Source organism: Mastacembelus armatus, chromosome 1 (assembly GCF_900324485.2).
Source record: "Mastacembelus armatus chromosome 1, fMasArm1.2, whole genome shotgun sequence".
NCBI classification, from domain to species: domain Eukaryota; kingdom Metazoa; phylum Chordata; class Actinopteri; order Synbranchiformes; family Mastacembelidae; genus Mastacembelus; species Mastacembelus armatus.
In genome coordinates this window covers 21,890,736-21,916,879 of record NC_046633.1, presented here as the reverse complement: position 1 = coordinate 21,916,879, position 26,144 = coordinate 21,890,736, and the positions used below count along the sequence as shown (strand labels likewise).

General features: G+C 39.5%; 1 protein-coding gene across 3 annotated transcripts in view; it reads left to right on the top strand.

The window, feature by feature from the left end:
• Window positions 1–26,144, top strand: part of LOC113127919 (cytoplasmic phosphatidylinositol transfer protein 1-like) — a 70,865-nt gene that overhangs the window by 16,288 nt on the left and 28,433 nt on the right. The window contains exon 1 of one of the 3 annotated variants that reach the window (XM_026302840.1): window positions 22,892–22,928. The exons of the other annotated variants lie outside the window; for them this stretch is intronic. Coding sequence (XP_026158625.1) covers window positions 22,923–22,928 — 6 coding nt within the window. The 5' untranslated portion in view covers window positions 22,892–22,922. Of the gene's footprint in view, window positions 1–22,891; window positions 22,929–26,144 lie in introns of those variants that run through there. 3 annotated transcript variants of the gene reach the window in all.

Below are 26,144 nucleotides of genomic sequence, written 5' to 3'. Positions count from 1 at the left end.
CCATAAGAAGAATGCAAGATCAGACAAAGAAATCTTTGAAACAAAACAGAAATTTCATAACTCAGCATTTGTTGCTGGGCTTTGAGAGTCATATTCTGGTATATTGCTGGTGAAGTTGGTGTTTTTCTTTTGTTCCTCCCTGCCTGGATTAATGATCATCACCAGCATTTGTGATCGTTTTTAGCTGAAACCATCTAATGACCAGTACACAGGCTTTTCTTTTTCTGTATCAGTGTAACACAGAAGAGTTTGACTTGAGTTGCAATTCACAAATGCTCATTAACAGGCAAGACACAGCAAACTTCATGTGGGACACCTGACAGATAGAAAGGCAATAGCAGTGGTTGAATACAGATGGAGAGAAAAGCACAAACACACACTTCTTTGACTGTTCTTTATACCAAGACAGGCAAATGTTGATGCATTTCTGTTTAGTGTAAACAGAAACATTTTAACACTTCAATAAATTTAATTTAATACACCCTGAGGTTTTAATGTTTTAGCAGACTTTAGATAACTATTGTTGTATGGACATTGCTGCTTCAGTTTGTTTTGCTGACTTCATGACTTTCTATATGAGCTTGTGTTTTTTAAATATATTATTAACCCTTAATTGTCGCTTGAGGTCACTGTAGCTGCTGTTCAGGAAAAGCAACATAGTCTCATGGCCTCAGAACCAGAAACCTGGCTGCTTTATTGCTACTTCACCAGCTAATGAGCTAGTTTTCTCACAGGATATAGAATTTTCATAATACAAGCTTTAGCATTGTTCTAACACTAAAGAAACTTTAAAGTTACCTAAACGGATCAATTTTGTATGCACTAAATATGGTTGGATATTCTTTTGCATGTTGCATATGTAAAGAAAGTAAAAGTAGTATTGTTATTGGTTGAGAGCCCATATTTCACAAAAGCTGAATTGGATCCAAAATTACTTCCATGAGTGCATTCAAGCAAGCCATAATATTTATATCAATTATATAGCTCAATCAAGCTGTCGTTATTGTAACTGAGCTCTTATTTTGACAGAAGAGGATTATGTGTTTCCTGGTGTCTGTAATTTACCTGAATAAGATGAACATGTTGGATATAATTATTTCTAAGGCTTTTCCCTTGCTCATTGTTAATTGAATCAATTTCCCAATGAATCTGACCTTGTGAACCACGAAGTGAAATCTAGTAAGACCTCTAGTGAAGCTTTGAGAAATATGCAAATCTGTACTTTATAGGCTGCTAATGACAAAAGTGGTAGCATCTTTCTTAAACTGCACTGATGTTGTGAAATATTTGTTGCAATGCTGACATTAAAATAATCCATATAACTTAGTGCCTCTAGTTTGACAGCACAATAAAAAAACGAAAAAAATAACAGGGTAGTAAAGCTGCACCAAGCCAACATTTAATAAGGCAGTAATGTTTTTCTGGGTAATTTATATAATATAGTACTATCTTGTCTCTGTCTCCTTCCAACTTCCTTACCCTCTGGACCCCATAGTTACGTCATCACACCCAGCTACATGCAGCTACTCACACACATACATCCAGATCCACACGCTAACACATGCTGGCCAGGAATCAACAGTGCAGATATTTTGGAAAAAGCTAAGTGAGTTCCTCGAACTAAAGGGGGAAGAGAGGCTTTGCTGCTGGGCTGATCTGGCCTTAATAGGACTTTGACGTCAGTGGGAGGCAAAACTGGACTGAGGTGCATATTTCTCAAAGCCTCACTGGAGGCCTTACTAGAGGGCATTCCTTCATTTTGTTGTTACTATGAAGCTGATCACACTTGGCACTCAGTTGGAGCTTATAGGTTTGTGCTTGACAAATACTGTTATTACATTGTGCAGTGAACTCAAAGTGTAACAAACATTAAGGGACTGAACATTTTAACTGACAAATATACGTTAAGTTACATCACATTAAGTTTTAGCTGTTTAGCTGATGGAATTCAAATAAAAATCTGCACTAGTCAATCTATTACACTCAACTTATTTTCCTTAGATATAAACCATTAAAATATTTTCAACCTTTATTATTCACTTTCATTCGGGTTTATTTAAAATACATTTATTGATGATATTGATGTTAAAAACTGTTACGTAATGATATCAGATTTCCTTTGTGTGTATTAACCTTGTAACTGTCATTGTTCCTAAATGTACTCTGACTGCTTTGGGGATTGACCAGGGATGGTCATGGGTGTGTGTGAGTGAAAAGCATATTTGCAGCGTGTCTGTAGATGGATGACGTAAGCAGCTGGTCAGGGCAGTGGGAACTGGTCCAGAGGACTGGACTGTGTACTGAGGCTGAATATCAAGTTCCTTCTCTGAGTGAAAATGTGGAGAAGGAAAGAAAGAGGGAAGAAACGACAAACACTAAGTTCACAAGAGTTCAAAGTCGACAACTGAGAGTAATTAGAAAAAAGCAGAGGTGAAAGAAGGACATCAGACAGAGTATAAAACACAGTACATGTGGGGCATGTTTGTACCTCTTATGTTTTTATGTTTGCATAGCTGGAAAGGCCATTGGTTAAATATTGAATTGTGTGTTTTCTTGGGATATTAAAATAATTGTGTGTAGGAAGAAAAACCAGTTACAAATCAAAGAGATGTTCAACCACCTTCTTTGTTTATAGGACTATCTTTATAGTATATTATTGATCCAACCTAAGTTTTAGACTTAGATTCCTGCCATTGTCTTTAAAAAATAGGGAAATTACCCACTTCTTACCAAAAGCTAAATCCAGACAGATGGCATATTTACATGTCCAGACAGTTTTCTCTTTCTGATATACTGTATTTTTTCATTGCACATTCTCAATCCAACTCCACCCACAAGACAATCTTGTGTTTGTGGTTAATGGGCTTTGAGAAAGGGGAAGTGAAATTTGGAGCAATAATATAAAAGAGCAGCCTTATTAAGGTTTGGTTGTGTCTGCTAAAAGACTTGAGAGGTTTTATTTGCCACATCAGTATCAGTACTTCTGTTTGTGGCATAAAAAAAAGAACGTGACAGAAGATAGATGCCTTCTGGTATTGCTTATTTGTGGTTTGTGTGTTGTTATCGAGCTGCAGTCCTTCTAAAACTAAAACTGCACCTGTGTGTGTTTCTGTGTGTGGGTGAGTGTGTGTGAACGTGGTTGTCTGGACACGTTTTACTCCATTCTCGGGAGGACATTTTGGCCAGTCCTCACAACTTCAAATGGTTTTTTGAGGGCTAAGACTTGGTTTTAGGGTTAGGCATTTAGTTGTGATGGTTAGGATTAGGGTCTAGGAAATGCATTATGTTCATGAGTGTCCTCACAACTGTAGTGAGGCATGACTCTGAAAGTGTGTATGCCTGTCCAAGTGCTCAGTCTGTTCCATCTTTCTTAAATACTGTTGTGATTACTGACCTGTTTGTGCTCCACACTGTCTCTGCTGTGTTTGGCCTTGGACCACTGGTCACTCTCATGAAAACCCTGTTTGTTTTTGTTTAGCCACAGTAACGTACGGAGAGACACAAACAGAAGGTCAAGGGCACTCAGGCAGAAGCCTCTTCAGTCAGTCATTATTCTGTTCCAGAGGCTGTTTGGCATTTGAATAACCAAAATTTCTTGCTGAGATAATCTTTTTCTTCATGTTGACCAAACAAGGAAGAAAAGGTCCCATATACTGGCCGGTGCTTGTGTGTCCTGGAGTTGTTAAGTTACTCAATGCAGCATTTGGTCAACCAGTGTTAAAATAGGCAAAGTGGATCTTTTGCACATGAAGCGAAATCTTAAGTGTCTCTCCATGATTTTAATCAGTGGGCCTCCTGAAATATCTCTCTGATGTTGGAATTGGGTGGGGTCTGACAGCAACTTTCACTGTCATCCATTTTCATATGTAGAGATAAGTACAACACTGAATGCCTTCAGGAAAATGTTGTTTCATGGAATGCACTGCTGACCCTGTGTGAGTGATTATTGCGTCTCCACTCTGTGACCGCAGCCTTTGTCTTCCACCTTTAACTGTGGTCATTTTCCAACAGCTAAAACCTTGTCTTCAGGCACTGTCAGATGACACATTGCATATACTACTTTAATGATATCCTGGCCTGAAGTGCTGTTCTGCCCTCCCCTCTTATTGCTCACCACTTGCTTTAGTTTGTCTAGCTGCTGACATTTGATCTGTAGTAGTCGTAGGCCTGTGGTAAAGGCAGCTAAACACAGAAATATAATATTAGCATTTTATATATATATGAGCTAAATTGATCTACATATCTACAATAATACAGTTTTAATATAATATATTATAATATAATATAATATACTACAGGTTGGTATAGACAGGTTATATAATATAAAAGCTTTCTTTTCACTTTACTCATGCTGTTTCCTTTTGTAGAAGTGATACCAGCCTATTGCAGGGTTTGAATGCAGAGCCACCCATTAAGTAATAAATGTCTCTCTAGTGATTTACAAGGACTGAAATGTCTTGTCTTGGCTGCCTTTCTGACCACAGCAACCTCATACCTCCATCTCTTTTTCTCTGCTTTTTCTCTTTTTTTTCCCCTGACACACAAATTGTTCACAGGCACCAACTTAACCTGCTCCAGGGGAAAACAGACTTCTGCAAGCTTGTGAAGCAGTTCTGTTTAGTTGAGTCCACTGCAGGCCATTTGAATTCATTTATTATAATAGAAATCTGGCAGTGGCACTTTTCTCACTCTTGCTCCCTCCGTTTGTTAGTTTAGTATATGGGCCATATCACAGCAGGACTGTATAGACCTCATGCTTTCGATGGATGAAATGTCTGCACTACAGCAGGCTTCTATCTTTAGAGTGAGCAACGTTGGCAGCATTAATTGAGTTATGGCCAACAGGGGGCAGCAAAACGTCAACACAAGCTGACAGATACATGGCTATCATCCTACTAGCTAATGTGGCTAATGCTAATAGTAATCTAATGTTTACTAAGGTTTTCCAAGCACATATGTATCGAGATTAGCATTATTTTGAAACCGTGTTTCTGGCTACAAAAAGAATCTAAAACAAAGAGTCACTGCCTTTTAAACTCTTCGGTTAATGGTCTTGTTTGCGGGTTAGTGTGCAGTTAGTGCAGCAGAAATGGCCGCCTACAGGGATGGATTAAAACAGCTAACTAAACAATACAAAGCTAAAAAGATACCTCACACATTAAACTAGGTTTAAGTAGCTTTCTGCCTGATTTAAACTTGTGAGATGTTTTTCCTACTTCCTTTCCTGCCTTTTTGTTGCACCATAGCATTTTTTCCAAACACTAGGATGAAATTCCACCTTTGCATTTTCAGTCAGCCAATTAACTACACATAGGCTTTGCTGTGGATCACAAGTAGTCAGACTGCGTTTAGAGAATATTACTGTTACATGGTCAAAATGCAGTGTCAGTGACGTATCTACTGTGACTCATTGGGGAAACACTGGTCACTTGGAATGATGGATTCATTTTTCCTATTACTCAGCAGTATGTCATTGAGCCGGAAATGTGTGGTGTTCTTTTCCCTCTAAGACAGCAAAGAGAAAAATGTCCAAAAAAAAAAATCCCAATCTCACACACGCAGTCTCTATCTGTCTCATTCTCGCTCACACACCTTCTGACAGCCATGTCCCCTCAGGGAGTCACTGCAGTGGACACTCAATAAAGAGAGCTCTATTGATCTACCTGCAGGTAAAGGAGACCCCAATTACAGCTTTAATAACACACTCTACTCTGTGTCACAGCATTGCATTTGGCTTACTGACACACATCTGCTGGTCCTTCACATAAACATGTCATTATGTTTCAAAACATTTTCATCCCTTGTAGTGGACGTACATACATGTTTTGTTTTTTTTTTGAGCTATCTTTATATCTCCGATAGGGGCAAGGCCTGTGACCCAGTGTTGAAAGGCCCTTATTTTAATATTGTAACGTCTGTCTTTATTATTGTCTAGGGGTGAAACATGAACACTATTACAAGCTGACACAATAGAAATCAATATCCACCTGGCAAGTACAAACATTTCTTCCTAGTGCTGGTCTTGACATTCATAAAGGCTTTTGTTTGTTGTCTGTTGTTTAATGGAAATAGTGTGACTTGTTGTTTGCAAATGTGAATCGAGGCAGACAAGCCACTCTCTTCCTTTAAATGTTTCTCTAGTGTAAATCGATGATCAGAAAGAAACTGGCAGGTTCATTAATTTCATATTTTCTCTCAGTGCTTTGCACATTGAGGCTGAATGCTCTGGAAGCCATAATCACTGCTATGTTGTGTGTGTGCGTGTGTGTATTAGATGGCAATGAGCATAGAAATCCCAGATTTAAATGCTTAGATTACAGGATTGAACATAATGGTGACCATAGGATTCATTTAGTTTAATACAGAATATACAGACAGATGTGTATAAGTGGCCTTTAGGAGGCAACTAACAAGGAGTCCAGTCAGAACTAAGAAATCTGGAAATCAGGGAGGAGGGGTAAGGGGTGTGTTAATGTCACAAAATAATTTCATTGCGCAACATTCCTGACATACCCTGCTGACTGTCATTAATTTGGTGGCTGAATGGACTTTAAGCGTATATGTGCCTGTAATACTACACATACTCTAGTTTTTCAATGTGATTTCTTATCATTAGTATTTAAGGTTATGGTCAGAAAACATTTTAAAAATGCAACCTAATGTTATCACATTTCTGTGCGTTCTCGCATTGATGTTCAGACAATGCTTTGTACCTTTTGTTACCTCTGACCTTTACCCACCACCATTACCATGGTAATTCCGATCAACCTCCAATTAGCCGATTTCCTGGAAAGTCAAGTCATTCTTCGCTACCCAGAAAGCTCTGAAAGAAAACAGGGTAATTTGGAAATGCTTTGGTTCCCATGTTGGTACATTGCCAGCTGAGTTCATTTTTATGTTTCCACTATCACTGGGGTTTTAGGCTTTTTTATTGTTTGTCCTTTGATTTGTTTGTGCTTGTGGCTCTGTTGCCCAGACCCTGGGTCAGAGGGTTTTATAGCTCAAACATTTGGAATGGGTCTAGTTGGTCTGAAAGTGTAGGCATTGGAAAAGATTTTATCAGAAAAGAGCACTTGAGTTGGATCTTTCTCTTTCTGTCTCAACTTCTTCCTGTTGTTGGTCTCTCTCACAGTAACATGAGCCAAAATACGAAGTGGCTATCTCACAAATAAAGCAAAAAAAGATCAGGGAAAAGCGAGGCAATACAATCCTATGAGAAAATCCCCAAGATGATAAAGTCAGCATCATCATCAGTGTGCTTCCATCTGATACTTTCACTTATGCATTTATAAAACAAATGTATATCTCATGTTTTAGTCACAGATAGTTAATGACATTTTGTAGTATGCTCAATAATATGTAATAATGAGGTCATTTAGTGACTGAATACAAAACAGATTCTTGATTTCTTGTTGTGCTGAAGTCGGGATAGAACACATGAATAAATAGAAAAGCCTTATTTATTTAGCTGGTTACACATCAAATGTCTGCATTATTTAGTTTAATTAATGATAGGAAATTTGAAAATAGTTTTTTGTAGTTTTATTTAGAGGTGAAACAAGTAATTAATTATTCAGTGAGTTGATTTATGTTAGAAAAAAAAAAAAAAAAAGCCAGCTGTTTTTTAGTTCCAGCTTAATTGTAAAGGGTTTATTGTTGGTCCTTGATCAAAACAAGACATATGTGTACCTCATCTTGGGCTATTTAATATTTTTAGAAATGACATAGAACAAACATTTACTTAGTTAATTGGTCAATAAAAATGTATTAGTCATTTTAAGACTGGAGGGCTGCAAGGTTGGTATTACTCCTGTATACGCCATTTTAAATTCTCCATCAGACAACCCTTTCAGTAGTTTGTAAGAAAATGTTTGTAAGAGCAAGATTCTGTGTCCCTCCATGTCCTGTTGGTCTGTGTGTGTGTTGTTCTATGTGTTTCTGTCTGTGAGAATTTGAAATGTGTAAAATTATTGCTGTCCCATATTTCTCTCTCAGTGCCAGTGACTGCTGATGGTTCCTTGATAAATTCCACAGGGAACATCCACGTGTGAGAGCCTTGTAATTTCTGCATTATCATACACGCAAACCTATTTTTAAACAAGCTTCTGCTTTTTGCACATAAAGCTGATTGGCTACTTAACAGTCACAGAGATGCACACCAGGATAGAAACTAATGTTGATGCTGGGATCACACAGAGAGGCTCAACTATGGTTTTACTTCCCCACATATGCCTTCACTGTTTTAGATACAAATCACTCTGTGTTGGTCAGTGTATTCTGAAATCTAATTTTTGACTTTTAAAAAAAATGAACTTTATGTGGCATATAGCTTCTACGAATAATGTACATCAATGAATAATCTCTGACTTTTTTAAATTTAAAAAATATGTTGTGGCTAAATTCCCAGAACTTAAACTTCTTCTTCTGCTTGGGTGGTGGTGCAACCACTAAGATATCGTGTTTAAAAATCACAATTGAAAATGTACATTTTTTTTCTGCATTTCCAGAAATGCTTTTCACACCCATCAGCTTGTTGCATTCAGAAATGGGTAATATATTCTAACCTAAGGACCATTAGTCTTATGGCTTCCTTGCATCTTGGCCTCTTGAGAATACTGTCAATCAATGTATTTAATGGGGAAAATAAGAGCTCCATTTATGCATTCTCACATTTTGGTTTACAATCCATTAACTCATTTAATTAATTTTTTAAAGTGCATATCACCCAGCATGTGTGCAATTGTTGTGCAGCCAGCTGATTCATGTTTTCATTTTGTTTTTGCCATCAGCTCTTCATCTGCAGCCTGCACAGGAGGGCAGGCGACAGTCAGCCTTGAGTCCAATTTAAGCAGAATTAGATTCATAGTGGCAGGATCTGTTATTCTAATTATTATCAATTCATCCAGAATTGTAATCCTCTATGCATCTGCCATGTCAAATCTAGAGCAAATTACCCACTGTTTTTCAGTGAACCTTGAGGTCATCTCATAATAGCAGAGCAATGAAAGTGGCATCTGTATAATGCAGCAATGTGTTATGTTTATGATGGGCAGTGTTTCCCGCCACCAGCATGTGTGCAAGATGTACTTGTTTTGGTTTTAGGCATGAAATAGAAGCTGGAATGCAATTAACTCAAGCAGGCTTACGGCTGTGAATCTGGTAAGACTCAAATAGCATTTAAAAACAACAACATATCTGGACTGAATTGTGCTATGTGACTACTGATTTATATAGGTAAAATGAAGTTAAAGCAGTGCTAACACAGGTTATAAATGACTTGTACCTGGTTTCCATCTGTGAGGAAGCTGCAGCAGTCCAAGGTACTGAAGTGTATTTACAGCCCAAGTGGTTGGCCTTGGCTCTTTGCACTGGTACACACACACACACACACACACACACACACACGTAGCAAATGCTGACATCAACATATCGTTGCGCCTCCAGCTGACCGACTGTGTCATGTGAAGTACATCATTTTTCATTTTGTGTTCAGATAGGATTTTTTTGCAGCCTGAGGTTAATTGTGGATTGTGTGTGTGTATACACTGCTTATAGAGGTGCCTACAGCTTCTCCTTAAACAACTAATCAAAAGTACAAAATATATTTAAAGTAAGAAATAGTATGCTGCTGATCTGTGTCTGTTAATGATGGGAGTCTACATATTTTGTAGCAATGTTGGAAATGGTACTTTTCCCTTTCTGCTTCTTCATGTCCTTGGTAGATTAGTAGATTTGAAGATGCCAGTGACCTTAGCCTCTGGATATGGTCAGTTTCAAGGCAGACAAATTATCAAGATGGGTGACAAGTGCTAGAGAACAACTAGGATAGATGAGAAGAAGTAGTGTATACCCTACTTGGAGTGAGGTTTTACTATGTAGTTTGCTGCTCAGGTTTAAAAAGTGAAGAGCTCTTGAAGATAGGATTAAAATGAATTAGGAAGAATTCAGAAACATACCTACGAAAGGTCAACCCTTGGATTTAGATTTTAGAGAGATAGGGTAATGAAAGATGAGGAGAAAGGGATTCAATTGTAGAAAATGAATACAGGGTATGTATAGATATGTGTAAGCAAATGTTCATTTTTTAAAAGGGTAAGTACTGTATTTTCTGGACTATAAATTGCACTTTTTTTTTTTTTTATTCCTCTGGCTTGTCCTGCAACGTATATGTGTATATTTACAGTAATTTTGTTGAGTAGTAACTAGTGTTAGATGTCACTCTTGGCACGCTTGACTCAAATGAAGATAATAATGTACTGCCGAAAAACTAAAAACATTTATGTTCATGCTAAACTACAACTTATAATGTAACACAAGTGAAAATGCTGACCAAAAGAAATAGCTATACTGCAGACTTTAAGCTGCAGCTGAAACACAGTTTGGACTGAGTGTCAACATTCAGACAACCTGTGAGAGGAGGAGACACTGTTTCATCTCCCCCCACCCCAATGTTGGCTCAGTTGTTTAACTTGAGATGGATGAATGAATTTCCTAATGCACTTCTTCTTGTTGTTATGCTTAGCCTACATTCTTCATAGGTATATTTAGACTATAATTAGTATAATTAGAAATGCGACCCAAAGCGACTTATATACGTTTTTGGCTGTTTTTGCTAAAAAGCGACTTATGCTCCGGTGCGACTTTTAGCCCAAACAAAATGGTAAATGTTCTGAGCTAGAATGCATGAATAACAAGCTGATAGAAAATGCAGGATGGTTATTTTTGCAGCAGAATACCTAATTATATATTTAATTGTTCCTTTTAGCTTCTTCTCTGTCCTCTTTTCTCTGCAGCAAGCTTCAGACCACAAACCACACAGCATCTGGTGCAGCACTCAAGGAAATACATCTATGAATCCAGCATTCTAGCCTTTTGTAAAGAGTGCCATTTATTCTGTCAGTCTAATGTACATTATATATTCGCTAGAATATTTCAGCGTTGTCTTTGGCAGCCTGTGCTTACAATTTTCATTGTTTTAAAGGTTAAATGTGTAATATTTAAAGTGATCTTTTAGCAGAAATAGAAAATGGTATTCTTAACACATACAGTGGGTACGGAAAGTATTCAGACCCCTTTAAATTTTTCACTCTTTGTGTCATTGCAGCCATTTGCCAAAATCAAAAAAGTTCATTTTATTTCTCATTAATGTACACTCAGCACCCCATCTTGACAGAAAAAAACAGAAATGTAGAAATTTTTGCAAATTTATTAAAAAAGAAAAACTGAAATATCACATGGTCATAAGTATTCAGACCCTGTGCTCAGTATTGAGTAGAAGCACCCTTTTGAGCTAGTACAGCCATGAGTCTTCTTGGGAATGATGCAACAAGTTTTTCACACCTGGATTTGGGGATCCTCTGCCATTCTTCCTTGCAGATCCTCTCCAGTTCTGTCAGGTTGGATGGTGAACGTTGGTGGACAGCCATTTTCAGGTCTCTCCAGAGATGCTCAATTGGGTTTAGGTCAGGGCTCTGGCTGGGCCAGTCAAGAACAGTCACAGAGTTGTTCTGAAGCCACTCCTTTGTTATTTTAGCTGTGTGCTGGTCATTGTCCTGTTGAAAGGTGAACCTTCGGCGCAGTCTGAGGTCCTGAGCACTCTTGGAAGAGGTTTTCTTCCAGGATATCTCTGTACTTGGCCGCATTCATCTTTCCTTCAATTGCAACCAGTCGTCCTGTCCCTGCAGCTGAAAAACACCCCCACAACATGATGCTCCCACCACCATGTTTCACTGTAGGGATTGTATTGGGCAGGTGATGAGCAGTGCCTGGTTTTCTCCACACATACCGCTTAGAATTAACGCCAAAAAGTTCAATCTTGGTCTCATCAGACCAGAGAATCTTATTTCTCAGTCTGGGAGTCCTTCATGTGGTTTTTGGCAAACTCTATGCCGGCTTTCATGTGTCTTGCACTGAGGAGAGGCTTCCATCGGGCCACTCTGCCATAAAGCCCCGACTGGTGGAGGGCTGCAGTGATAGTTGATTTTGTGGAACTTTCTCCCATCTCCCTACTGCATCTCTGGAGCTCAGCCACAGTGATCTTTGGGTTCTTCTTTACCTCTCTCATCAAGGTTCTTCTCCCACGATTGCTCAGTTTGGCTGGACGGCCAGGTCTAGGAAGAGTTCTGGTCGTCCCAAACTTTTTCCATTTGAGGATTATGGAGGCCACTGTGCTCTTAGGAACCTTGAGTGCTGCAGAAATCCTTTTGTAACCTTGGCCAGATCTGTGCCTTGCCACAAGTCTGTCTCTGAGCTCCTTGGGCAGTTCCTTCGACCTCATGATTCTCATTTGCTCTGACATGCACTGTGAGCTGTAAGGTCTTACATAGACAGGTGTGTGCCTTTCCTAATCAAGTCCAGTCAGTTTAATTAAACACAGCTGGAATCCAATGAAGGAGCAGAACAATCTCAAGGAGGATCAGAAGTAATGGACAGCATGTGAGTTAAATATGAGTGTCATTGCAAAGGGTCTGAATACTTATGACCATGTGATATTTCAGTTTTTCTTTTTTAATAAATTTGCAAAAATTTCTACATTTGTTTTTTTCTGTCAAGATGGGGTGCTGAGTGTACATTAATGAGAAATAAAATGAACTTTTTTGATTTTGGCAAATGGCTGCAATGACACAAAGAGTGAAAAATTTAAAGGGGTCTGAATACTTTCCGTACCCACTGTATGTTGTCATTAGTGTGTAATCATCAAAAAATACCAACCGCTGCATTTTCAATGAGCTGCCCCGAGCCCTTTTAAATCTACATAGGGAGCAGGTCTCTTTTTACAGTAGCCCAGAATGGACAAACCAAACACTGGCTCTTGACAGGGAACTGAATTTTGACATGACGATTCACGGCCACCGTATGGAGGGTATGTACCTGGAAACTGCAATCTCACCACTATATGGGGCTAATTCTTTCATATTTTACACATTACTCCTTTAACGAAATGAGCACTACCTTGATAGTACTTTGGATAATTGTTTATTTAGATTTATTTATTTATTAACCTTGTATACCAGAAAAGCTGAAACTCCATCCATCCATCCATCCATTATATATCCCCACTTATTCCTTTAAATTGCATTTGCTATATACTGTAGAAAAAAAACTTCTTTCAATTTCTGTTAGCAGCATACCAACTCGATACTTTTGAAGTAACTGAAAGTTGTCATGGAGTGTTAATATTTTCAAATCTAATTGTCAACACACCAGTTATGCACATGTCATGTTGGAAACAGAGACAGGTCAGTCAGCACTGTTACCAACAAAAAGGTGTGCTCTTACTCCCTCATGCATGTGATCGAAAAACTCTCTCACAACACACACAGCAGACTGTATACAGGACTGCATAGCATCAGAGTGAACATCTGTGTTAATTTTTACCTAAGCAGTATGTCCACTCAGACGAAACACATTACCTGTCTGCTCTGTCTGTTTGTCCATGTGAGTGTGTCCCAGAGTCTAGAGCTATAATTAGCTCATGTGTTTTGGTTGCCTTGGTAGCACCACAAAGTCCTTGTGAATGTGGCTCTGTGTGTGCATGTGTTTGTATGTGAACGTGCAAGTGAATTTGCCTTAACAAGTGCACAGTGGCATTTTCCCCTTATCGGTCAACTGCATAGCTCTATTGATGTGGCATCAGGAACTCATTTGGACAAAGTTAGATAAGAATAAGAGCTGTTTTTCTATTAGCTGATGCCACTAATATGAACAGAAGTAGAGGTGTAAGATGAGCTTGAATAGATCCAAGGAAGGATAGTTTTCAGCAATTGTTTCTAAGAGCTACCTCAGCAACAGTGAGGTGACTGTGTGTTCCTGAGTAATCTTTCTAGCAGTTTATTTGAAGTTAGTTCTCTATTTCAGCGGGAACAGTGCCATTTGACCTCAGGTAGTGTGTCATAGCAACACAGTGTGCAGAAATGTGACTCTAAGTCCTCATCCAAGGGAGCAACAGTGCATTCATTAAGAGTGAAACCTAATGCAATCCAAAACACAGAGGGTTATGGGTGTTTGAGATCAATGCTGAAGCATGAGCAGCAGTCAGCAGTTCCTCATACTTGGAAAGCTTAGCACAATACAGTAATGCTCAGCAACGTCTTTGTGTTCCTGCCTGGCAAAAACACTGACATAATGACAAAGTGCCGACAAGACAATTCACTGTGTTTAGTTTAAGTTACAGCAACTGTAGTGACATTTTGATCTATTCCTCTGATAGCAGAATCTCCAACCTGGCAAGGCAACAGGTTGCAAACATCTCTCCTATAAATTTTCTGCTTCTAAGTAAATCTGACATTAATGCTAATATATTACCTTGGCCCGATTCTCCTCACAGGGTCTGAGATTTTAGTGTTTGGTCTTGGTTCATCAAATTAGGTGTGCAAAGACAATGCAAGTATATCCAAGTATATTTTTGTCTGTGTAAGTCCAGAACTCTATACATTAAGGGTTTGGTAAAGTGAAATGTAGAATCGAGTGTTGATTACTAGTTGTACTTCAGCAGCTCTATTTGATGAACCTGTTCCAGTTGAAACAATGCATGATGACTGACAAAAGGTGAAGAAGGACCTGGCCAGGGTGGTAAAAGCATATTATTGCTTAGATTCAATGTGCAGCATGTATGTTTTATTGATAATATGCTGATGGATTTCCATCTAAGTGAATTCATGCATGTGGGTGGTATTTAAAGTCAGTTTATGTGTTCCATGTGCACTGAGTGGAAATGTGGTACACTAACAATTAATTGGCTGCATTCAACTGGTGGTAGGTAATAAGATTACGTTAATAACATTTGGTTTTATTGATGAGCAGCAATACTGGAGCTATGGCCTAAACTCTGAGTGAAACAATAGTTATTTAAGCTGTAGTTGTTCTTGGCCCACCTTTATAAAACTTAACTAATCTGTTATTTTGCTGCATCACATTAGACAGACCTGGCTCCTCAGTGGAGACATGCTGATATTTTATTGGAAATTTTGACAATACTCTAAGTGGCATATGTTCTGTGCTTGGCACAAAAAAAGACAGGCAACATGCACTGTTGAGAGAAAAGCAGCATCAGGCTTATAGTCATAGTCATCACTAAACATCCTCAGTGTACAGGAGGATTGGGAAAAGATTCCTACCTCATCCCTCATAAAGATGTTACTGAGATTGCATCTCAATCTCAATTATCCCCAGGTCCAACCAGCTTGCCATGTTTGACACAGCTTCAGTATGCTGCAGCTACCCAGAATCCTGTTTATAGATCCCCAGAAATCCAACTGTGATAAAGAGTAGCAGGTTATCATGTAGCCACTCTTCTTTTCCTTTGGGCTGCTCCCTTCAGGGGTCACCACAGCGAATCATCTGCCTCCATTTAACCCTATCCTCTGTATCCTCCTCACCCACACCAACTATCCTCATGTCCTCCTTCACTACATCCAAGAACCTCCTCTTTGGTCTTCCTCTAGGCCTCCTTCCTGGCAGCTCTAACCTCAGCATCCTTTTACCAATGTATTCACTGTCCCTCCTCTGAACATGTCCAAACCATCTCAATCTGGCTTCCCTGGCTTTTTCTCCAAAACATCTAACATGAGCTGTCCCTCTGATGTCCTCATTCCTGATCCTATCCATCCTCGTCACTCCCAGAGAGAACCTCAACATCTTCAGCTCTGCTACCTCCAGCTCTGCCTCCTGTCTTTTTCTCTAAACCAGACAGCATTGCTGGTCTCACCACTGTCTTGTCCACCTTTCCTTTCATTCTTGCTGACACTCTTTTGTCACACATCACACCTGACACTTTCCTCCACCTGTTCCAACCTGCTTGCACACGTCTCTTCACTTCTTTTCCACACTCTCCGTTGCTCTGGACTGTTGACCCTAGGTACTTAAAATCCTCCACCTTCTTCACCTCTACTTCCTGTAACCTCACCGTTCTACTTGAGTCCCCCTCATTTACACACATGTACTCTGTTTTACTGCAGCTAAGCTTCATTCCTGTCCTTTCCAGAGCAAACCTCTCTAGATTTTCCTCCACCTGCTTCCTGCTCTCACTACAGATGACAATGTCATCTGCAAACATCATGGTCAACGGAGATTCCTGTCTAACCTCATCTGTCATCCTGTCCATCACCACAGCAAACAAGAAGGGGCTCAAAGCTGATTTTTGGTGCAGTCCCACCTCCACCTTGAACTCCTCTGTCACCCCTACAGCACACCTCACCACTGTCTTACAGCTCTCATACATGTCCTGCACCACTCGAACATACTTCTCTGCCACTCCAGACTTCCTCATACAAAACCACAGCTCCTCTCTCGGCACCCTGTCAGACGCTTTTTCCAAATCTACAAAGTCACAATGCAGCTCCTTCTGGCCTTCTCTGTACTTCTCCATCAGCATTCTCAAAGCAAATATTGCATCTGTGGTTCTCTTTCTTGGCATTAAACCATACTGGTGCTCACAAATGCTCACTTCTGACCTCAGCGTAGCCTCCACTACTCTTTCCCATAACTTCATTGCGTGACTCATCAGCTTTATTCCTCTGTAGTTTCCACAACTCTGCACGTCTCCCTTGTTCTTAAAGATGGGCACCAGTTCACTTCTCCTCCATTCCTCAGGCATCCTCTCACGCTCCAAGATCTTGTTAAGTAGCCCAGTCAAAAACTCTACTGCCACCTCTCCTAAACACTTCCATACCTCCACAGGTATGTCGTCAGGACCAACTGCCTTTCCACTCTTCATCCTCTTCAACGCCTTCCTCTTTTCATCCTTACTGATCTTTGCTACTTCCTGCTCCACAACAGTCACCTCTTCTACTCTGTGCTCTCTAACATTTTCCTCATTCATCAACGCTTCAAAGTATTCCTTCCATCTTTCCATCACACTTATGGCACCTGTCAACAGATTTCCATCCCTGTCCTTAATCACCCTAACCTGCTGCACATCCTTCCCATCTCTGTCTCTCTGCCTCGCCAACCTGTACAAATCCACTTCTCCCTCCTTAGTGTCCAACCTATCATACAAATCCTCATACACCCTTTGTTTGGCCTTTTCCACCTCTACCTTCACTTTATGCTGCATCTCCCTGTACTCCTGTCTGTTCTCTTCTGTCCTCTCAGTGTCCCACTTCTTCTTAGCTAACCTTTTCCTCTTAACGCACTCCTGAACTTCCTCATTCCACCACCAAGTCTCCTTATCTGCTTTCCTTTTTCCAGATGACACACCAAATATCCTCCTACCTGTCTCCCTGATCACTTTAGCTGTAGCTGCCCAGTCATCTGGAAGAACCTCCTGACCTCCCAGAGCCTGTTTCAGCTCCTCCCTGAAAGCCACACAACATTCTTCTTTTTTCAACTGTTTTGCCCTATGCTCCTCCCTTTTCTGGAAAAATGTGTTCACTACATCCATTTCCATCCTTTTTGCGAAGTCTACCACCATCTGTCCTTCTGCATTCCTGTCCTACATACCAAACTTACCCATCACTTCCTCGTCACCTCTGTTTCCCCAATCACCACTCTCTCACCACTTGGGATACCCTGAATCACCTCATCCATCTCCCTCCAGAATTTCTCCTTCTCTTCTAACTCACATCCTACCTGTGGGGCATAACCACTGACAACATTCAACATCACACCTTCAACTTCCAGCTTCAGACACATCACCCTATCTGACACTCTCTTCACCTCCAGAACATTCCTAGCAAAATCCTCCTTCAGGATAAGTCCTACACCATTCCTCTTTCCATCCACACCATTATAAATCAGCTTGAACCCTGCTCCTAATCTATAGGCCTTGCTACCTTTCCACCTGGTCTCCTGAACACACAAGATATCCACCTTTCTTCTCTCCATCATATCAGCCAACTCTCTAGTTTTCCCTGACAACGTCCCTACATTCAAAGTCCCTTCTCTAAGTCCTACACTCCTGCCCTTCCTCTTTTCTCTTTGCCTACGAACACGCCTTCCTCCTCTCCTTCTTCGACCAGCAGTAGTCCAATTTCCACTGGCACCCTGTAGGTCAACAGCACCAGTTGTTAACTCAGGCCGCGACCGATCCGGTATGGGAGTCATATTTGTGATTCACATGTTTGATTTGGCTTAAATTTTCTGTCGGATACCCTTCCTGACACAACCCTCTGCATTTACCCGGACTTGGGACCGGCAGATGAAGACACTGGATTGTGCCCCCCTGTGGTTGCATTAGGTTAACATGTAGTCACAACAGTCAAAATTTCAAGCTTCATGTTTGAAGTCTGATTAAGCTGATAATGATTTAAACAAAGGGTAGTTGTGAATCAGCATTTAACTAAGCTAACATTTCCTTTCAGAATACGACATACTTTTTATCACATTATACAGCTGTTCACCCTACCTTAGTATCCATTAGGTGACTGCTCTCCCAGTAACACATTATTGATTTTCACAGATACTCAATGTGACAAACCTTTTACAGGCCTGTTTCATAAAGTTCACAACCTGAAACAAATGAATTATGTATTATTGGATATCAATGCAGCACTCTGTTAGTGCTCTTCTGTTTTAAACTCTGGTTTTAAAATGGTTTTTATTGTTTCTAAGAGGTTCATAAACAGCAAAGTCAAAACTCAAACCACTTTGCCAGTCTTTTCCATGAACATGGTCTTGCTCCCACTCTTTACTATAATTATGTGCTTGATGCCAGAGGGTGTGATTGAGTGCACGGCTGGTGAGAAATTGACCTTAGCTGGCTGACCATTGCTGTCGTATTACATTGAGAATCATTAGTGCGTGTACAATTACACCACCATGGACAGTAACACTATCTCAGCTGTCATTATGCAATACCCCAGCGTGGCACTCGTAAGTTCACTGCATCAGTAATGCACAGGTCATGAGAGTGTGACATAGACGTCAATGGATGATAACAGCAGGAGGGACAGAGATGAGGTGCAGAAAGAGAAAAAATGGCAAGAAAATTTACAGTTTTATATTCAGTACACTTGTGCAGGTCAAATGTTTTTTGTAACTGATTTATATTAGATGGAAGATGTTGTTTTTACAGTTTCTGACCTTTAGATACTGTTTTTGTCAACATCCAAGTAATAATAATAGTATTTGAATTGTCACTAAATAATATCAGATCAGGAACTAGTGTAATTATTGTTAATTTGATCAATTCACATTAATTTTATTCACTCACAGCCAGATCTGTATGTTGTCTGATTGTAGCTGAGCTGTTAACTCTTTATTCGATGTGTAATTATTCAATTTGTAAACACTGTGAAAATCTCTCCCACTGCTGCTTTCTCCCCAAGAGGAAGGGAATGCAGCAGTCTGTTTTCAAAAGGATGGACAGTTTGTTTTTCGCTGTGATTAGCACGAAAGCTTCGAGCCTCTGCAGTGGTCTTCAACCTAGTCCTAAAATAAACTTATCTTGCAGGTGTTTGCACAGCTCGTCCTTTTAGGTAGTGCAGAGAACGTGTCTCAAGCAGCTAATTGCTGTATTTGTACTTGGACTGTGGTTAATGAACATTGGGCTACTCATGCATACAACTGAGTAAATTCCATGCACTGCAGTAAGAGTTACTGCTTTGTCTGAGTTGTTATGGCATTAAAAACACAACTGCAACTAATAAATTTAAAGTTTGGTTTAGGTGAACTAATGACTGAGTCACCTATAGCTCAGTCTGGTACAATTGACTGGCTGTGTTCACTCTGCTGTCTCTTTAAAGACATTTTTGAGCCTGAGCACTGTAAAGTGAGTGTTATTTCCTTTGGCGTCACGTTTTTAATGATAATTGGAATTATATTTTTTCTAACCCCTCCCGACCTTGATGCACCTTAAATAAGGTTGCTTTTCAAAAATCGGAGTGATCAGGTTGAATCCTAAAAAAAGCAGCATGAGTAAGATATGTACTACAGGGGAGGAAACAGAGACACTGAAAACAGAACAGGGAGAGCAGAGAGCAGGAGGCAGGGAAATTGGCTGTCCTTAGTCCCTGATGATGAAGTCAAACTTCAACCAGCATGGCTAAAAATAGTTCAGTAGCGGCCCTGCTGCTACTAAACAGACATACACACACACACACACACACACACACATATATCCCAGCGGGATTTCCCATCAAAGCTGCTTTCACCCATTGTGACCTTTTCACTTAAGTGTTCACTCCCACCATCATTCACAACCTCCATTTGCAGTATAAACCATTCACCTGCATGCCTACACTGAGCTGCTACATTCATAAACACCTACACATACACTACATATGGAGATATAGACTCTTTGTTACTCTTTTTTTCATATTTCTTTAAGCACACATTCACTACAGATTACATACAGCCTCTCTCTTAACAGTAATTTATTGTGCAGTGTGAACTAGAGCTGTTCTTTCAAATAGGAACTATCTGAGCAATTAAGTGCAGAAAAGGCACAGCAGCAAAAGACACTATGTGAAAAGGCATTATGTGAGAAAGGAGTCAAGGAAACAACAGAAATTTGCTGGTATAAATAGGTTCATTGACATTTAATAGTGTTTGGTCATAAATCTTAAATCCACTGCCTGGTTTTAGCATTAAAAAATAAAAATATAAAATGATATTTTTTTGTGAAATTGAGGACCTGACCCACTTAAAGGTTGTTCTTGTGCTTTCCATTATGTCACAAATCTTTATATTAGAGGAACTGTGCCCAGTTCTCACAGAATTGTAGCCTCCCATATTTTAGCATTACAATAAAAACTATTATTGTTTACAGTCTGTAATTGAATATCTTGTGTGTGGAGTTCATAACAAAGCTTACACACAGAATACGCATGTACATCATGTGCTTTGCACTTCTATTTATATTTGACTATTAAACATGACATAGGGAAGAGTCACAAGATTATACACACACACACACACACACACACACTCACGCATTCACTCTCTCTCGCTCACACACACACACACACACACACATGCAGATTTAATGTAGAAGCTACTGTTAATATTACTTGGACATTTAGGAAATTCTGACTTTCTTGCAAGGAGTTAGAAGGCACTGTGCCCAACAAACAAAATAGTCCTGCACTTAACCCCCAGAAATATACCCAATTAGTGATGATAAATAATTGCAACTGTCTGAGTGTTTGTACATAAATGAAATAAATGTAAGTCACACATTGTGATTAGAGGTGCAAAAACATATTGTACCTGATGGATAAAAGTCTGATTTGAAGATCTGTCCTTCTGCAGCATGTAGCAATCAGAGGTGTGAAAGCAAACTTGAAGTTTGATTGTCCTTTACTGGAAATTGCATGGAAGAAAATACACATAAACCTCAGTATACATGCATCACAAATGTTCCCAGCATCTCAAACATACACTATATCAGTTCTGGGGGCCCAGAAACCTCATGACTCAGTTGCCTCCAGCAACATTTCAGGTTGGTTCCTTAATATGGGTAAGTACAATCAGATGCACCTTGTTGCAGATTATTTTACTTGTAGGGCGTTTCCTGTGACATCCCTTAGATGGTAACTAATAGAAAAGCATGAGGGTCATAAATTGTTCCAGACTGTGCTGAGCCTGCTGTCCCAAGGCTGCATGGCTATTGTTTTCAGTAAGGCTTCTTGTAGTATGAATTATTTTTTCTCCATCAGTACTTGAGAGTGACTCTCACTTGGTATTCAAAAATAGACCTCTTTGGTAGCTAAAACCACGGTATCTTTAAAGCACAGCAAAAGTATTTTAAGTTGAGGAGAGAAGTTGTAAAACGACAGTAAATACAGATGTATAGTACTTGCAAGTTGTGCAACTCTAGTGTAGAGTGTGTGTGTGTGACTGTGTGTGTGTGTGTGTGCAGTGAAAGTAGAGGAGAGAAACTGGTTTTAGTGACCACATGTATCCATTCGCACCACACTTTCATTTTCAGCGCCAAAACTGCTACTACCATATCGGCCTAAAAAGACATTAAAACAATAAAAATGAAATTTACTAAAATTACTTGGACACTTTCTTATTCAAGACATCAGCACAACTTTAGGAAATCGTCTGTGGTCACAGTGACACTGGAAGGAGAAACTACACTAAAGTGTGAAAATGACTGAAAGTCCAAGAGCTCCACAGGATGGCGTGGACGGGAAAGAAAATTAAATGATGAGATAGGTTGAAAATGAAAGAAACAGATGACAGAGTGTGGTATGTAAACTCCTTTTTCTCGTGGCCAGTGGCCTTCCTGAGTGGTTGTGTGACACCAGTGGCACTCCAATCACCCCCCGCCCATGACTCTTTGTCACCAGTTTTTATGTTTCAGTGGGATTCAGTGTTGATCAGTAGTTTAAATACCATTTTCTTTCTGTGTACATATACATTCACAAGACATATTTCAATATACATTACTAGACATTTCATGAAACGCTGTGATTGTAACATGCACGTCAAAATCATGTAATGGTAAACATTGGTTTGTTGGAATATTTGTAAAGCTCTTGTTTACAGCTCTCTTAACAAAGTTAACCTTTAAATCATTTCAAAAATGTATATCTAGCAAACAATTTTGTCATGTATATATGGGAGTAAATACAGGAAAGTAAAAAAAAAAACAAAAGCCAAGTGAAAGGTGGACAATCACACAGGTCTTAGTGTTTTTGAGGTCGAGGGAAGGAAAATGACTCAAATTGGGCTCAACTGGAAACATTTTAGGAGACTTGGTAAGGGGGGAATGATGTAGTCACATCCTGATTGACAGGTGTACTGTTCTGAGCTGGTAGGCCTCTGTGAGTCATTTACTCCAGGAGTGGCAGCATATGAGAAGGTTTTATGATTTGTGTCATATTTTCAAAAAAGAGGTGCTCTGTAGAACTGACTGTATTGTGAGTGCTTCCATTAATGTTGACTGTGGTGGGATGTGTGTTTGTGATATATGCACTGTATTCATTTGAATGTTTGTTCCTGCAGGCATGCACACTGGTTGACACTTGTGTACCATGAAGGTGAGCATGTCTGCACATTCAGTTTGCATGTAGCAGTGTATGCTTCCTGTGTGTGTGTGTGTGTGTGTGTGTGTGTGTGTGTGTGTGTGTGCGTGCGTGCGTGTGCGTGTGTGTGTGTGCGTGTGTGTGTGTGTGTGTGTGTGTGTGTGTGTGTGATTGTGTAAGATAGTTCACCCTCAGATAGAACAGACCAAGTGGTTTGTTTACAGCCTCTCAAGTTTCACGAGGATTTACAGTCCCTGTGTTGGCCAGAGCAGGACAAGGAATGAGGATCCACAGAGTCAGGAACGATCCACGTCCACTTCATCCTCTTCCTTTTTCTTAGTTCACTCCTGTAACATTCCCTTTATGCTTCATTCGGTCTGTCTCCTACACTTTCCCACTCCTTGATATCACTCCTCTTTTTCACTCTCTTCTCCCTGCAAATGACTTTCTCACTTCATATAAAGTACCTGTCTTCACTACTCTCTCCACGTTCATTTAATACTTCTTCATTCTGTCTTTCAAATTTCTCTTTGCTTCATCGCTCCTGTCATTTTTCTTGAGCTAAGCACTTTCTCTCTTTCTTTTTTCCATTACATCCCCCTCTCCTTGTCTCCTCTCTGTTTATATTGGGCCTTGTCTTCATTTTTACATTACTTTCTGTCTTTAGATAGTTTTGCGCTTGGGGCTCTTTTCCACCTTTTCTTCTTTTTTAGTGTCACAGTCCTCTTCCTCTAAGCCTGAAGCATAAGCACGTAATTTAACTAAAGCCCTCATCATGAGATGATTTTGAATAACAAGCCTTGTGTTTGTGCAGTAGGCTAACTGTATTTTTGTTTGTAATTGCCTAATGTGCGAGAGCATTAGGTTCTGCAGTATCATATAATGTAGTGGTTCCCAACCATTTTGGCTTGTGTCTCATTAGCATGAGCCCATTGTCACCAAAGGTCCATCAGTTTGGACCAGTTTGACTAAAGAGGGAGTTACTCTTCTTGTTGTGCCTTAATAAAGTAAAACAGTTTTATAATCCTGCCCTACTACTGTGTCCTTCCTCCTGTCCTTTCTGTTTATTCTCATCAATCTTCCTTTCTTGTACTACCTGTTTTCTCACGTGAACCTACTTGAGGAACAGAATACAATCCACAAGAACCAGCACAGTTTTTAGCTGCCAAGCATTTACACATTCAAAAGAAAACTATCTCATTAGTTTTAAAGGTGACTAGTTCACGCTCCTACCTTGCATTACTGACCCCAGCTCCAACATCCTCTCTTTTAATGAGTTAATCTTTCAGGATCATCTGAAAATTTCAATATAATTTGACTAGCAAGATAAGTCTACAGGACAGCGATGCACCAGTTTAGTCCAAGGTTGCGAGCGCATGTCATTAGGGTATTAATTAAACCATTTTCTTTTTTTTTTTTGTTTGTGTATCATTTGTGCATGCAGGCAAAATAAAACGTGATTGCAATATTTTTGAGAAATGATTTTTTTAAGCATAGGCATGCCAATACAGTGCAACAGAAATGTTTGCTGTATTAGTTCTCACATTAAAAACGTTACACATCAGATCATTAAACTGTGTAATTTGAGAAATAATGAAGCACAGATGTTTCTTTTACTTGCACAAATGTAAAAAAATATTTACAGTTGAATGTGGCCAATTTTGGGTGTTTTTCATTTCTAAAAAACTCAGCACATGTTTCAAAATTTGTGTGCACAAACAAATGGAAATAAGTGTTTTGAGTGAGTGTAGCCTCCAGAAGGATAGTGGGGGGTTTAGGGAGACACACATAACTGTGCACTCCTCCAGATGTTATTTTATCATAGTCATAATGACAACTAGTTAACCTTTTGCATCACTTCCTACATTATTAAAATTCAACTGTCGCCCATATTGTTGCGCTGCATTTAGCAGCTGACAGATTACTTTCATTTCGTTCCGACCTTTCCCCTCTTCATATTTGCCTCTTTCAGGCAGTGCTTGTCGCAGTAATTTGTGGTACCAAAGGTAAAATATGGTGAAACTCTTGTTCAGTAATAATGCAGAGGTCATGCAGAAGTAGGATGGCGTTTTTCATTACCAGGTTAAAGGTTTTGATTTCAAAACAAAACTCTTAAGAAATGTAATTTACCTCTGACTGCTGTGTAACATTCATTTTCATTTTAGCAATAAAAACTGAAACTTAATTAAACTGGATAGGAGCAGGCCTTTAATTAGACAGTTTTATTTTACCGCTTGCTTCCATTCACGGCTTTTCACATCAATCTGTTTTAGCAAACATGGGCCTGCATGAATGAATCGTTCTAAACTCGGTGGCTTCCTGTGTTGTGATTGGTTATTGAATACATTCAATAAAATAATCACTGAAAGTATGAAAGGTTTGGAGGAGAAGAAAACAAACAATTATTATAGAGGTAGCATCAGTAATAACTGAATGTTTTAGTGCTAATCTATGTCAGAAATACACCACAGTGGCATGTTACAAACTGCTCTTCACACCGTTAGATTGTAACACACACAGGCAGAAGCAAATGTGCTACTGATCTGCAATTCATAGCATACTAGCATGACCTTCACCTCAATGCCAGCTCTAACTGGGTTTCAGCCCAGCTTGAGTCCAGAAACGCTTAACATCCTAACAAGACTGCATTTAAATTTGATATTAAGGGAAATAAGATCAGCCAAATTGTCAGGCATATCTTTAATGCTACAGCTTCTTGTCCTGAGACAGCAGATTTCTAGTAATACACTACATTTTGTAATCAATTCTGTATCCACATGCCTGTTATTTATCATAAATCCTGGTACTCTTAGTGTGTAGGGTAGGTTTTTCTATATAGTACTGTATGATATCATGCTCCTTTTTGGTACTGAGAATACGTTATTCTTTTTATGTGGAACTACATTTTTCAGAAAGATACAGAATTAATATTCATTGTCCCTGTCAAATGCATAAATTAGTCATCTTAGTTAATGAAAACATTCATCTGATTGTCTATGGCATTGGATTTTATATGTGTAAATGTCTACTTTGCATCTGTGTGCGCAGGGCCTGTCTGCATGTGTGATGAATAATGATAGTTTAGGGGATTAGCAGTTCTATCTGAGGTAAGATAGAGCACCTCTTGGGTGTATGCCTCAGCTACCCAGCATTGTATTCCAAGTTATCCAGAACTTGGAGCTACCAGGTATCATGTTGAGTAACAGGTGGACACCCCAGCACAGTTTATTT